At 39.1% G+C, this 16,773-nt stretch overlaps 1 protein-coding gene across 5 annotated transcripts in view; it reads right to left on the bottom strand.

Annotated features, from left to right (window-relative positions):
* SHANK3 (SH3 and multiple ankyrin repeat domains 3) overlaps positions 1–16,773 on the bottom strand; it is a 424,536-nt gene that overhangs the window by 66,489 nt on the left and 341,274 nt on the right. For 4 of the 5 annotated variants that reach the window (XM_075857615.1, XM_075857612.1, XM_075857616.1 and 1 more), the window contains 5 exons: positions 8,596–8,709; positions 8,331–8,406; positions 7,982–8,064; positions 6,355–6,479; positions 4,957–5,092 (listed from right to left, as the gene is read on the bottom strand). In XM_075857615.1, coding sequence (XP_075713730.1) covers positions 4,957–5,092; positions 6,355–6,479; positions 7,982–8,064; positions 8,331–8,406; positions 8,596–8,709 — 534 coding nt within the window. The remainder of the gene's footprint in view (positions 1–4,956; positions 5,093–6,354; positions 6,480–7,981; positions 8,065–8,330; positions 8,407–8,595; positions 8,710–16,773) is intronic. The other variant, XM_075857614.1, reaches the window with a different exon arrangement.

Raw genomic sequence — 16,773 nt, 5'->3', positions numbered from 1 at the left:
CATTGGGTCCGTAGATGTTGTATATGCTTAGGACCCCACACGGAGTGTCAAGAACGACATGGAGCAAGCGACCTGCCGAGTCGGAATTTGTGCGTATTACCTTGTGTATCATATTTCTATTGATCGAAATGAGTACACCTGCTTTACGACCACAAGCTGAAGAGCCGTAAACTGCACCCACCCACATTTTTTTCATGCGGTGGAAGTCGCTCTCCTCCAAATGGGTCTCCTGTAGGAGAGCGATGTCAGTGTGTAATTTTTTTAGGTGACGAAGAACCATCATCCGTTTATTGGGGGAACGGAGCCCCTTAACATTCCATGAGGTCACTTGCATATTCTAAATTTCTCTATAAGGATCAAATTTGAGTTATTTTGTATATCTATTTCCGGGCATGTGCGCCCCGTTCCTATGGTGGCTGCTCGGAGGTTCCTGCTCCACGTTGCTCCTAAACCCATAACATTTTCATGTGCAAACAGTAAAAAAACAGTATTATAACCAGTATCAACATAATACTCGACCAGCAAAGTCCACACTCTCTCTTGTGTGTCTCGCGTCATATTGGTATGCCTGACTTCACTTTTTTCTGGGTGAAGGCCCTTCCCCCTCCCCCCCCTCCTTATTTTTGTGATTTTAATGACCCTCGGGTGTTTCTGGACCATTCCTTTTGCCAGGGTGTCATTAATGTACAATATCCTACCCTTTAGATACAATTATAATGCCTTATATGTCTAGCCTTCGTACCCCACAGTAAAACCACATTTGTGCGTGACATGAGACATGTATACACCCTCCATATTGCAAGTTATACTCATCAGTCCGGTAGCGCCTCCATCATCCTATCAATGCGGGATCCTTGCAAGGATTTGGAGGACTCTGTGCGTTGTTGCTTGGGTGATGGAACCCGGGCAATGGAGGACCAGGAACTGTCCCGTGCTAATGCTGAGTCCATCGAGGTCTTTTTCTTTGTCGTTGAGCTCTGCCGGGTGTTCGCTATTGTTGCGTCGGAGTTCTCATGTCTCACCATCTTGTCCACGAAGAGCGTCGCCTCCTCCGGCGTATGAAAAACCTTGACTGAACCGTCTGGTCTTGTAACCCTCAATGTTGCCGGGTATTGCAGCTGGAATTTAACTTTGCTCTTGTATAAAGTAGTGCATACTCCTCCAAATGATCTCCGTCTCCGCGTGACATCTGCAGAGTAGTCGGCAAATAAAATTATTTTAGCTCCTCGAAGCTGTAATGGTGTATTTCGATTCCTAAAGGTTCGCAAGAGTTCCTCTTTGTCATTGTAGTCTAGGTATCGCATAATCACTTGACGTGGCCTGTTGTGCGGTTCTCCTGTGTTGGCCTTTACTGCACCCGGTGGGCCGACCCGATGCGCTCTCTCCACTCTGCAAGACCTGTTCAGGCCTAGGGCTTCTGGAAGCTCCATTTCGCATATCCCCTGTAAGTGCTGGGGTTTAATGTGCTCAGGCAGGCCGACAATTCTGAGGTTGTTCCTCCTGGAGCGGTTTTCCAAGTCCTCCAGGCGATCTCTGAGCCTGGAGTTGTCTTGCAATAGGCCTTGGATGTGTGTGTGTGCCCCCGCTGATTCATCCTCCATAAGGCCGACTCGTTGCTCCAGTTCATCCAGCCGTGTACCATGTGACGTAACCTCATTTTGCAGTTTCTGCAATGTCGTTGTTACCGTAGCCACCAGCGAATCTTTGATGTCGGGAGCTAGATGTGTGGCAACTTCTATCGCCAATCTCCTATAATCCAGTTTTGCCACCTCCGGCTGTGATATTTGCTCTACAGGGGGCTCTGGACTCTGTGGCCTGCTGCCCGGCGGAGAGACATGCTGCAACGTCGCCATCTTGGATATCTCCTCTCCCTGCCTCGTGTGTCCGGACGGACGGGTGTTCTCGCGGCTGCCGCTCCTGAGGAGGTACCGCTCCATGCACTATCTGTGCCCTCTCACCGTGCCTCCAGCTAACTGCCGAGGTAGGTTTATTTTGCGGGTGTGTGTGGCGGCGGAGGTTCAGGGGATCGGGTCTCGGGAGCTCACCTCACGCCGTCCTCACATCCCAGCGCCGGAACCGGAAGTCTAAATAGCACTGTTATTTGGGCAACTGTATGGAATAGTTTTTAGGCCAATATATGGCACTGTTAAATGGGCAATATATACGGTATGGTTCTTATAGTTAGGAACTGTATGGTGTGGTTATTTGTAAATTGCATGCCAGTATAACATATGGAGGGGAAAAAAAAGAAATTACTGTCGGCCCTAGTACTGTCATATGTCTATATGAAAGTACATGATCGCCTGCGCATTTTAACATCTAAGGTATGCCCTAGCAAGCACTAATACTGGACAGCTTCTGAGTCCCTCTGGGAATGCAATGCTAAAACTTGAGACTTTTTACTTTTCTCGCCACTTTCCGAAAGTGTCAGAAAAGGGGACAGGGTTTCACTGAAGAGGCGATGTTTCTACCGGAATGTCAAATTGATCAGAATATGGCGCAAATCTACACCTGCTCATAGCAGGCGTAGATTTGCATTTCTGTCGATCGGACAGCCGAAACTGCACCAAATATATTAAGAGGTGCACACCTTCTAATATATTTGCCACATTTATCGCCAACATACAGTAAATTAGTTCAAGACTGGCGTTTGGAACGCCAGTCTGAATATATTTCCTCCAATGCCTCTATCTACAGTTACCTGCATTCCTCTCTATTACAAGGTATAAGGTAGTGCTGTAATTTCTCACTGTCTGCTATGGAGACACAGTTCTGCTGTAAGACTCTGCACTATCTGCTGTCCAGCATGTGAAACACAATCCCTCCAGAGACAGGGAGGGAGAGCCAAGGAGCAGTGGACATAATAGGCATGGGATGTGTGACGCCACAGACTTCAAGCACGTGTTCAGTGTACGTAATGTCATACAAGCAGGATGTAAACACCAGGAGCTTGGTCACTGGCTTACAGCGGTATTTCAGCTACCAACAGCACATTAGTAAGTGACTAATCTTACTACAGTTAAATCATCTGCACACAATTTTTAAAGACTGGAAACCCGCATTAAATTGATTTTAAAAGGTCAAAAATGTTAATTTTTTAGCAGTTATGTTCAGTTTGAAAAGTGGTGCTATCTGAATATACTGTCCAGACAGTTGCAGAGTTTCAATATTGCTATTGCTGCCCACCTTTAGTCATTTCTCGTATTTGTCTAACAGTACAGCATACGTTAGTGTTATATATTTAAAAAAAACCTCTTCCAAATTAAGAAAAAATTCTTCATTCAGCTTAGTGGGAAAAAGTATTAAAAATCTGAATGAAACATTTGAAGGAATAAAGTGAAACAGTATACAGTGTATCTCTAAACAAGTTCACATATTGGGGAATTGTAGTATATGCAATTTACTGATTTACAAGCTTTGGGATTTATAAAAGTCCATAGCCTGCACTCTACAGTGACTTCATAAACTGTTGTAACAGCACCTATAGTTTGTTGATTGAGCCAGAGATAAAGCAGTCCGTAGCTTCTTAACAAATAGTAGGAAAACCAAAGGGAATTAGATTTTTCAGCAACTACCCTTCACTAGCTGGAGACTGCTTTCCGCCTGTAGAAGGAGTGATTCAGCTATTGTAAGTTAACAGATAATCTCCAAGACAGAGGTACAATTTAAAATTGTGTAAATTAAAGAGGACCTGTCACCTCTCCTGACATAATAATTACATTTGCCATGAAATAACAAGTATGGAGCTTTTTTTCCTATAATTCTGTGTTGTGCCGTTCCTCTATTATTCTTCTTCAATATTTATGATGAAACTAACGACTGGTCGTTACCATTCCACTTCTCGAAGGGATGTTTCTAAACACAGTCCGATACTGTTAGAAGCGATTGGACAGTGTGAGAGTGTGTATGGACACACCTGAAATTGCTAACACCCAGTTGTCAATTTATACATAAATTTCTAGGAGGAATAACACAACGCAGAATTCTAAGAAACTATGCCCTCTTAGGAGGATGGTACTTTCAAGTTCTCACTATCGGATATGCACGTTTGAAATGGGTTATTTTGCCACAAAATAAACGTAATTGTGTACCACCCGCAGAGAAGCCAACTACAAAACAGGTGCAGAAAAGGTAACTGCACATTTATATAGCTTGACTCCAATAGCATTTAGAGATGGTTTAGCTCATAGCAACCTTGAAACTGTAAAACTTTACATGTCTATGAACCAACCATTGTGACTATTTACTTTCACCTCTTTGATATCTCCATCTCTTTCTACAGAGAAGCTCAAATGTAATCAATGAATCCATCTTCCAATAATCTGAACATTCTAGCAATCTGTCACCAAGCACAAAAGTTCCAACTTAGGCTGGGTTCACACGACCTATTTTCAGACGTAAACGAGGCGTATTATGCCTCGTTTTACGTCTAAAAATAGGGCTGAAATACGTCAGCAAACATCTGCCCATTCATTTGAATGGGTTTGCCGACGTACTGTGCAGATGACCTGTCATTTACGCGTTGTCGTTTGACAGCTGTCAAACGACGACGCGTAAATGGACTGCCTCGGCAAAGAAGTGCAGGGCACTTCTTTGCAACGTAATTTGAGCCGTTCTTCATTGAACTCAATGAAGCACAGCTCATGATTTACGAGCGTCTCAGACGCCTCGCAAAATGCGAGGAGGAGCATTTACGTGTGAAACGAGGCAGCTGTTTTCTCCTGAAAACAGTCTGTCTTTTCACACGTAAATGACAGCTAGCGTGTGAATATACCCTAAAGGTTAATCTGGAATAGTTTGATAGTCCACGATCTTGTCTCCAAAATAGTACAACATGCAGTTTCAACCTGGCATTGTCTGATAGAAAAACAACTCAAAAGAGTGAGGACAAAGAAGCTGATCACAGTTTACCATAGACAGAGAGCATACAATCAGTCAGGTATCATATATTCTTACCCCTCCGACGCATGGCCTCCTCACTTTCAGGTTTGCGACTCACAGACACAACCTTCATGGTTAGATGAGCACCTCCTTGGCGAATTAGAGATACCACTTGTTTATGACCAACCTTCACAACATTTACTCCATTCACCTGAAGGAAGAGAGGGGGAAATCTTAGGGACAAAAAAAAAGTTGGAAATGTAAAGCTGAAGGTAAACCTTAAAATTCTATAGAAAAGCAGGTGAGTGCAGTTGATTGCAGCTTAAGGCTAAGTTCACACTATTGTTAGTATATGTTTACCACTCTTCCATCAGAGTAAGAGATTATCAAAGGATTAAACAGAAAGCAACGGTTTCGTTAGAATTAGAATTACCACTGATTTCAATGGTATTTCTTTTTTTTCAGTTGCTTTCCGTCTGGCATCAGTGTTCATGTTTTTTTCCCCTCATCATTTCTTTAGCAACTGGTGCATAAAAAACGATGTTGTCCATGTGCTGTCTATGTTTTTCACGCACCCATTGATTTCAATGGGTGACGTGGTCCGCAGAAACAGACCAAAATTGGACAAGCAGTGAGTTTCACGCAATGGACACACGTCGTGTGAAAAACCACGGACGTGTAAATAGCCCCATTGAATGGCATAGGACCGTGTGCAGTCCGTTTTTTCAACGCACAGCACACGGAAGTATAATACTGAATAAGTATAAGTCTGAATAAGGCCTAAAGAACAGTACACAGACAACAAGTTATTACATTTACTGTAGATCATAAAGTTGTTTTGATAATCCTTCCTGATTAATGGAATATTACTGAGATTAAATAGAATTGACAAAAAGAGGCAAAGAGAAAGCAGGGTCAATATGTGCAAAGAAAAAGTTGACATGTTGACCATAGTAACCAATCACATTCCAGCTGTCGTTTTTAACAGCCATCTGTGTTTGATACTCCTTAATTTTCTGCTTGCACTTTTATTTATTTACATTAATTTAGAAGTCCCAATATGATTTCGGTATGGATATCACTAGGGTATAAATGAACACGTGGCGGTAATGGTGCAGTAGAAAGTCGCACCATTATCACAATGCAAAAAAATGAGAATTTTGCCATGGTTTTGCAGCAATCGTGCTTTTATTTTTTAAACACAGACAGTTCTAGGAATTTCTCTCTAGAACTGTGTCTTTAGACAACTTTGTTGCAGTACCTTATGCAAAAGCAATGTGGTTTCTACTTACATTTTTTTAATGCAAGGTTTTCCACTTTGAACCGCACTGTGTAAATAGCATTTCATAAAATCCGATTCACTACAGTGTAATGTCAGGCCACAGCGGTAATTAACCGCAGGGGCATAAAAGCAGAAAAACCACCACGTGTGAATAAGGCCTTAAGGTATGTGACTGCATGCTGTTTCCACACCTCGATCAAGAAGTCTCCTGTCCTAAGACCTGCTCTCCATGCTACGCCATCGACATCCACAGACTCCAGATATTGCAGAGCCGGGAAAGCTGGTGTAGGTGTGAACTCCTCAATTGGGGTCTCTGCTACAAGAAGATTTATTTTGACAATAAACTTATTAAATGCAAACATACCATAGATTATTGTAAACATTAGTATAAACATTCTGTTAAGAGCAAGCAATCTCATAAACTCGCACAACTTATTAATTCTCTACTATCCTGCTATTTATAAGACACATCTTCTGTAACCTATACTTATAATAATTTATATACACAAAATATAATGTGTAAGGACAATCCAAAACAGCAAAAAAAAAGCCATGTAAAACTGTATGCATGTTTGTGCTTTGTCAGGTTTATAACCTGTATAACGTTTGCCCATATACAAATACATAAACAGTAACTGCCTTAAAGTGGTTCTTCAGGACTTGGAGGAAATTAAAAAAAATAAATGTTTTTTATTATATAAATATACTGTTAGAATTCATCCTTTATCCACTGCTGAAATAATCCGTGCCCTTGGTTATGACAAGGCTGCAATGATGTTTTATCCATAGTGACATAACATCTTATAATGGTACCGCATGATCCAATGATTCTTAGGCCTCATGCAGATGGCTGTTTTCCAGCCCTGTAAATTTTCTGAGTTGTATGGAGCTGTAATATGGCACCCATAGAAGTCTATGGGCACATAATGTACCTTCAAATGCCTGCGATTTAATATTTATACAGAATCTGGATGAAAAAAAGTGGTGCCATGTTTCATAAGCCATATTGCGTAACAGTGCAATAAGGAGGAACTACATAGCAGTGCAAGGAGGCCTTAGAGTCAATGATATTTCGTTCAGAGTGACATAAAATCCAGTGGGACTCAATGGACAATGACGTGACCAAGTAATGGGGTGGCAACTGTATGTTATTGTCACTGTGAATGAAACATTATTGTTGTCTAATAACAAAAACACAAAGCTGTGGGCTACTGGCAGTGGGGACCAAGACAGAATTTTTGTATCCAGGCGTGTTACCATATCACGGGCACATCCAGTACTTCTAGTGAAAATAAGTTTTTTTCAGGAAAAAGGACTCTTTCACTGTCACTGAAACTGGTGATTTTGATCACTTTGATATAGGTAGCAGTAGTTTATCATAAATGGCTTATTTAGAGTTAAAAAGTTTAGTTTCTTTTTGCTTTTTCATCCTCTTGAGCCACACAATATCAAATAATAAGTATAAGGTGATTCACTTTTTTCTCATCTTTCTAAAGGTGAGTTCACACCTCTCGGTCTTTCTCGTCCCTTCCCTCTTGCTTTTACATTAGAAAGTTGGAGGGAAACTGACGACTAAACGGATTCCCAATTTTTTCAATGGGAATCCATTTTAATCAAAAATGTACTAAATAGTTCTCTTTCTATAATGGGTTACTTTTTGACCTGATAGAGTCCAATAAGGAACTGAATCCTCTTACCCTAACTATCTTACTATCTATGTAGCACTCTCATATTATCCATGCTACTTCAGAATAGCACAGCTAGAATTTTCTATGTTTCATTAAATTGAATAACATGTAATTCTTTATGCAGACATACCTTTTGCTCCTCGCAACACAAAACCAAATCCCTCCAGTTCCCTCTTCTGCAATCGAGCAACTTTCTCCTGGATGACATAGTCACTGCAAACATCCAAACAATAGATAGATATAACTGCTACTTAATATGAATGACCATCTAGCGCCTTTATATCAGTTTCCGTATTTCCACAAGTCTGAAGCTTAGCTGACTTATATCTTTTCTATTTTATCATGGGTCATATTTGATTTTTGTCCAACTGCATAAACTCTGTACACACTGAAGTTACTCAAGTCATAATTCAGAAACCCAAAGTTTATTCATTTGTTCATGGATTTTACATACGATATGATTCCAAAACTGATCTTACCTATGAGACGTGAAGGAGTCATATGATCCAACTGTGTAATGCCTAAAGAGACGCTTTGTCCGATCTTCACGAGTTTCTAAAAGAAAGAATAGTGCCCTCTATGTGTGAGTCCCACTAGGGTCCTACCACATTTTATTATAAGCTTTGAAGCACTCACTGATGCAATACAATATAAGCTGCATCTTTATTGTAAAACCATTAGGAAAAATATAAAATCATCAAGAAATAATGGCCTTTAAATCTAATTTTCCATAAATTGTCCTACCTTGACGTGGATCTGGCTGCCTCATCTGCACTTCCTCCACACAGTCTGCTGGAAACCATCCACTCCGACCCTTCACTGATCCTTCCCAAAATCCGCCTTCACCAATACTGAGCACTGTAAATAGAAAAGCAGGCACAAAAATCAACAAATCATAATACATGCATGTGAACCCACTGTTAAAAGGACACAAAGGTAATCTCAAGGGTTACTTGATGGACACTAAATCGAATTGTTTTACATTTTTCACAGATTTCACTGGTTGTTTACATAGTGCCGAGCTTGTACAGGAAAGAAAGGTTATGCCAGCCAACTTGTCAATTGAGTGATTTCAATTGAACAAATACAATACAACTTTAATAAAGTGTATAAATATAGATGAAAAGTGGACAAAACATAGTAATTGGATGCAGAGCAAATCGTTTGTGCGACTGAAGATCATCCCCACCTAATACATGTTAGACAATATTGGCATTAAAGCAGGATCGTTGGACCATACCGATGCAGCTGTAACCATAGATGTTGAAACTGGCCACTGCTGCCAACTTCTAACTAAAGTGTATGGACACCAATATGATCAACTGCTGACCAAAAATCTATATATGACATTGATTACTTTGAATGTATCTAAGGCCTCATGCCCACTTCAGTTTTTTTCGTCAGGGTGCTATCCGTTGTTTTAACTGACACATTCATTTCAAAGGGACAATGCACATTTCCGTTGTTTTAACGGGACCGTCAAAAATAGGACAGGTCCTACTCCAGTCTGTTTTTGACGGAACAGTCTCTGCCTTTTCATTGATTTGGTCCGTGAAACAACGGACTGCATATGTGTGGTCCGTGTTTCACAGAACCGTCATTAGCGGCCGTGCAACGGCCGACAGAAGTGTGAATGCAGCCTAAGAGTTATATGTGGGGGGCTCGCCATGTTTGAAGATTAAATACACAATATACTTTTATTCTTTAGTGTAGATTCAGTATTATACAACTTCAATCATAACAACCTATCTAATAACGCCAAACAATAAATAGGAATTTTTATTTGCACTACAAATGATAAACATTATGTTAAATCAAAATGAAGAAAAATAGTACAAAAAAGAAGCAATGATATAATAGATGTGAATGTGTTCTTTATAAGTCAGGGATGTCCCAGGGTTTCCGTAATGAGGACCAGGCTAATGTTATGATTTGGTTTGAAGCGCTGTATCTAGCCAATAGGACGCCAGATGCCGATCGGTCTGAAAGTAAGGTAAGCTATATCGGTTCAAGTTGTTGTCCCCACTCAGTTACTACTACATCTTTCATACATATGCCTACCATAAAAAAAGAGTATTTTGTAGTCTGGACAACGGTACGTCCATGACATTTAGACTTTCCATGATTTGGGTAGAGGTTTTCATTGTTGTTAAAAGCAAAAGAAGTCATAATCGAAGGTAAAGACAATATCATTTATATGACTAATATATTGTTTGGTTAATAAAAGTTAAAGGGAGAAGGCTAGGACAGTAGAAAAAAACAGGAGTAGGGGGAAGAATTAAAGGGTATTTTATAGTAACATGCAGAGGGGAAAGAATAACTGGATTAGACATTCTGGAATGGGAATGGGGGTTGGGTTTTTATTCAAAAGCAGAAAATATTAATAGAACATGAGCTCCACCTTCTTCCTCTGTTCCTCACACTGTCATGACAAGTAACTACTCAGCTCATCATTTCCATCACAGCTGACTGTAAAGTACTAGAACACTTCAACATCCTCTCATGGCATAACATCAATGAGAGAAATTCTGTAATATTTGTTAATAACTCCGCAGCATTATGAAATGTCAAACATCTTGTAAATAATGTACCAAGTGACTGCCCATCATTTAAAGGTGCAGAATGTATTGAAGAAGCTTATACAGATATAACAAATAGGAAGAAAGAATAATTCATTGAAGCAACAATATTGCACACAACTTTTAATATTAATGTTAGATCCGTACAGGTTTTCAGCTTCTAGATCTAAAAAAAATAATATATTCCATTCACTGACAGCAGGTAAAGGGTGGGAGGGTTTAAAACACAAAGTATATGAGAAAGATACAATCTTTACAAAATACAATGACTAAAGGTGTATTTTGGTTTCAGCCATTACATTTTATTCTTTGTATAATTAAAAGTAATACACTTTTCCAATATACTTTCTGCACCTATTCCTCACAATTTTCAAGATCTCTGCTTGTTGTCATTTAATAGGATTCCTTATTCTTTACTACATAAATATCGATCACGTGATGGACACACAGGTGCATGGTTCGTTAGTTACAATATATGTATCAGAGCTGTGTCTTCTAACGAGCCATGCACCTGTGTGTCCATCACATGACCTTGGACAGATATTTATCCTCTGGAAGTAAACAAATGAAAGTGGCTATAGGACGACAGCAAGCACAGATCTTACAAACAGTGAGGAGTTGATACAGAAAGTATATTGAAAAGTTGTATAACTTCTTATTATACAAAGAATAACATTTATTTGGTGATAGTGGACAACCCCTTTAAAATGTATTTACATAAGACTGGACAAACGCTTTAAAGTATGCGTCTATGTTATTGATAGGGGTGATTTATATGTAATCTTGCATCTTTTAACACTATCTACACTGTCATTTCGGAGTGCAACTTTTCTCACAAACAAGACAAAAAATCCTAGCAATATGACACACACCTTACAATAAAATGTAGAGTATACTGCAACCAACAATATGAGTACGTGCCCATGTAAAGGCTTTGTGCTCCCCTGATTTTTTTCTTACATTATAGTTTTACACTAGCTATTGGACATTATCTTCATGAGACATCATTTCCCATTCAAACAAATGTGTCAGAATTTGCCCATATGTTAATACTCTATCCCCACCAACTAGCAAGTGCGACTGATATATCTACTACATCTCTTAATCCACAAAGATTGAACAGCAAATATCCAAAATAGGAAAAAATAGATGATCTCCTGCTGGACGTGAATTATAAAATTCATTGGACAAATCCTGTGAGCTGTGCAAGGAGAGACGACCTTCACCGTCCCATCACACAGAAAATCCCACACAATGATTTTCTGAATAATAAATAAAATGAAAAGAAGGTCAGATTAAATCTGGGAAATAATAGACATGGTACATTGGAGAAATGACTACTGTATTACAATTATGAAGTGACTATCATAGTAGGCATCTCACTGAAGAACATGACATTAATAAAGCAGAAATCAATCAATTTGGGGGCAGATTATCTTTATGCCATAGAGTACTAGCTAGGTTAAAGCTAATACGATGAAGAGAAGAAAGCATTCTTGAAGTACAAGAATTCCTTCTATCAATTCCTCATAGGACACTGGTAAAATGTACAGAAAACATTCAATAATAAGGGTAATTGGTAAAATGACAGGTAGCCCATGTTATAGGGGCTCTCTTATCAGCTGATCGCTGGGGCCTTGCTCCTGGCAGCCCTGAAAAACAGCTGATTTTGCTAGAGGAAGCCACGGCCGGACAGGTTTCTCCCCAGCAGCACATTAGATGAAAACAGACCTTGTGAAGAAATAAAAAGTGCCTACAAGTCACACCTGTATACACATATGGAAAAGTAAAAGTGCCTACAAGTCACACCTGTATACACATATGGAAAATTAAAAGTGCCTACAAGTCACCCCTGTATACACATATGGAAAGTAAAAATGCCTACAAGTCACACCTGTATACACATATGGAAAGTAAAAGTGCCTACAAGTCACACCTGTATACACATATGGAAAAGTAAAAGTGCCTACAAGTCACCCCTGTATACACATATGGAAAAGTAAAAGTGCCTACAAGTCACACCTGTATACACATATGGAAAAGTCAAAGTGCCTCCAATTCACACCTATATACACATATGGAAAAGTCAAAGTACCTACAAGTCACACCTGTATACACATATGGAAAAGTCAAAGTGCCTACAAGTCACATCTATATACACATATGGAAAAGTCAAAGTGCCTACAAGTCACACCTGTATACACATATGGAAAGTAAAAGTGCCTACAAGTCACCCCTGTATACACATATGGAAAAGTAAAAGTGCCTACAAGTCACACCTGTATACACATATGGAAAAGTCAAAGTGCCTCCAATTCACACCTATATACACATATGGAAAAGTCAAAGTACCTACAAGTCACACCTGTATACACATATGGAAAAGTCAAAGTGCCTACAAGTCACATCTATATACACATATGGAAAAGTCAAAGTGCCTACAAGTCACACCTGTATACACATATGGAAAGTAAAAGTGCCTACAAGTCACACCTGTATACACATATGGAAAAGTCAAAATGCCTACAAGTCACACCTGTATACACATATGGAAAGTAAAAGTGCCTACAAGTCACACCTGTATACACATATGGAAAAGTCAAAGTGCCTACAAGTCACACCTGTATACACATATGGAAAAGTAAAAGTGCCTACAAGTCACCCCTGTATACACATATGGAAAGTAAAAGTGCCTACAAGTCACACCTGTATACACATATGGAAAAGTCAAAGTGCCTACAGGTCACATCTATATACACATATGGAAAAGTCAAAGTGCCTACAAGTCACACCTGTATACACATATGGAAAGTAAAAGTGCCTACAAGTCACACCTGTATACACATATGGAAAAGTAAAAGTGCCTACAAGTCACCCCTGTATACACATATGGAAAAGTAAAAGTGCCTACAAGTCACACCTGTATACAAATATGGAAAAGTCAAAGTGCCTCCAATTCACACCTATATACACATATGGAAAAGTCAAAGTACCTACAAGTCACACCTGTATACACATATGGAAAAGTCAAAGTGCCTACAAGTCACATCTATATACACATATGGAAAAGTCAAAGTGCCTACAAGTCACACCTGTATACACATATGGAAAGTAAAAGTGCCTACAAGTCACACCTGTATACACATATGGAAAAGTCAAAATGCCTACAAGTCACACCTGTATACACATATGGAAAGTAAAAGTGCCTACAAGTCACACCTGTATACACATATGGAAAAGTCAAAGTGCCTACAAGTCACACCTGTATACACATATGGAAAAGTAAAAGTGCCTACAAGTCACCCCTGTATACACATATGGAAAGTAAAAGTGCCTACAAGTCACACCTGTATACACATATGGAAAAGTCAAAGTGCCTACAAGTCACACCTGTATACACATATGGAAAAGTCAAAGTGCCTACAAGTCACCCCTGTATACACATATGGAAAAGTAAAAGTGCCTACAAGTCACACCTGTATACACATATGGAAAAGTCAAAGTGCCTCCAATTCACACCTATATACACATATGGAAAAGTCAAAGTACCTACAAGTCACACCTGTATACACATATGGAAAAGTCAAAGTGCCTACAAGTCACATCTATATACACATATGGAAAAGTCAAAGTGCCTACAAGTCACACCTGTATACACATATGGAAAATTAAAAGTGCCTACAAGTCACACCTGTATACACATATGGAAAAGTAAAAGTGCCTACAAGTCACACCTGTATACACATATGGAAAAATAAAAGTGCCTACAAGTCACACCTGTATACACATATGGAAAAGTAAAAGTGCCTACAAGTCACACCTGTATACACATATGGAAAAGTAAAAGTGCCTACAAGTCACACCTGTATACACATATGGAAAAGTCAAAGTGCCTACAAGTCACATCTATATACACATATGGAAAAGTCAAAGTGCCTACAAGTCACATCTATATACACATATGGAAAAGTCTAAGTGCCTACAAGTCACACCTGTATACACATATGGAAAATTAAAAGTGCCTACAAGTCACACTTGTATACACATATGGAAAAGTAAAAGTGCCTACAAGTCACACCTGTATACACATATGGAAAAGTAAAAGTGCCTACAAGTCACACCTGTATACACATATAGAAAAGTCAAAGTGCCTACAAGTCACACCTGTATACATATATGGAAAAGTAAAAGTGCCTACAAGTCACACCTGTATACACATATGGAAAAGTAAAAGTACCTACAAGTCACACCTGTATACACATATAGAAAAGTCAAAGTGCCTACAAGTCACACCTGTATACACATATGGAAAAGTCAAAGTGCCTACAAGTCACACCTGTATACACATATGGAAAAGTAAAAGTGCCTACAAGTCAAACCTGTATACACATATGGAAAAGTTAAAGTGCCTAAAAGTCACACCTGTATACACATATGGAAAAGTCAGTGCCTACAAGCCACACCTGTATACACATATGGAAAAGTAAAAGTGCCTACAAGTCACACCTGTATACACATATGGAAAAGTCAAAGTGCCTACAAGTCACACCTATATACACATATGGAAAAGTCAAAGTGCCTACAAGTCACACCTGTATACACATATGGAAAAGTCAAAGTGCCTACAAGTCACACCTGTATACACATATGGAAAAGTCAAAGTGCCTACAAGTCGCATCTATATACACATATAGAAAAGTCAAAGTGCCTACAAGTCACACCTGTATACACATATGGAAAAGTCAAAGTGCCTACAAGTCACACCTGTATACACATATGGAAAAGTAAAAGTGCCTACAAGTCAAACCTGTATACACATATGGAAAAGTCAAAGTGCCTACAAGTCACACCTGTATACACATATGGAAAAGTCAAAGTGCCTACAAGTCACACCTGTATACACATATGGAAAAGTGCCTACAAGTCACACCTGTATACACATATGGAAAGTAAAAGTGCCTACAAGTCACACCTGTATACACATATGGAAAAGTCAAAGTGCCTACAAGTCACACCTGTATACACATATGGAAAAGTAAAAGTGCCTACAAGTCACCCCTGTATACACATATGGAAAAGTAAAAGTGCCTACAAGTCACACCTGTATACACATATGGAAAAGTCAAAGTGCCTACAATTCACACCTATATACACATATGGAAAAGTCAAAGTGCCTACAAGTCACATCTATATACACATATGGAAAAGTCAAAGTGCCTACAAGTCACACCTGTATACACATATGGAAAATTAAAAGTGCCTACAAGTCACACCTGTATACACATATGGAAAAGTAAAAGTGCCTACAAGTCACACCTGTATACACATATGGAAAAGTAAAAGTGCCTACAAGTCACACCTGTATACACATATGGAAAATTAAAAGTGCCTACAAGTCACACCTGTATACACATATGGAAAATTAAAAGTGCCTACAAGTCACCCCTGTATACACATATGGAAAAGTAAAAGTGCCTACAAGTCACACCTGTATACACATATGGAAAAGTCAAAGTGCCTACAAGTCACATCTATATACACATATGGAAAAGTCAAAGTGCCTACAAGTCACATCTATATACACATATGAAAAAGTCAAAGTGCCTACAAGTCACACCTGTATACACATATGGAAAATTAAAAGTACCTACAAGTTACACCTGTATACACATATGGAAAAGTAAAAGTGCCTACAAGTCACACCTGTATACACATATGGAAAAGTAAAAGTGCCTACAAGTCACACCTGTATACACATATAGAAAAGTCAAAGTGCCTACAAGTCACACCTGTATACACATATGGAAAAGTCAAAGTGCCTACAAGTCACACCTGTATACACATATGGAAAAGTAAAAGTGCCTACAAGTCAAACCTGTATACACATATGGAAAAGTAAAAGTGCCTACAAGTCACACCTGTATACACATATGGAAAAGTAAAAGTGCCTACAAGTCACACCTGTATACACATATAGAAAAGTCAAAGTGCCTACAAGTCACACCTGTATACACATATGAAAAAGTCAAAGTGCCTACAAGTCACACCTGTATACACATATAGAAAAGTCAAAGTGCCTACAAGTCACACCTGTATACACATATGGAAAAGTAAAAGTGCCTACAAGTCAAACCTGTATACACATATGGAAAAGTAAAAGTGCCTACAAGTCACACCTGTATACACATATGGAAAAGTAAAAGTGCCTACAAGTCACACCTGTATACACATATAGAAAAGTCAAAGTGCCTACAAGTCACACCTGTATACACATATGGAAAAGTCAAAGTGCCTACAAGTCACACCTGTATACACATATGGAAAAGTAAAAGTGCCTACAAGT

The sequence above is a fragment of the Rhinoderma darwinii genome, chromosome 3, assembly GCF_050947455.1.
Source record: "Rhinoderma darwinii isolate aRhiDar2 chromosome 3, aRhiDar2.hap1, whole genome shotgun sequence".
Classification (NCBI taxonomy): Eukaryota; Metazoa; Chordata; class Amphibia; order Anura; family Rhinodermatidae; genus Rhinoderma; species Rhinoderma darwinii.
The sequence above is the reverse complement of the archived record's forward strand: the minus strand, read 5'-3'. Positions and strand labels throughout refer to the sequence as shown.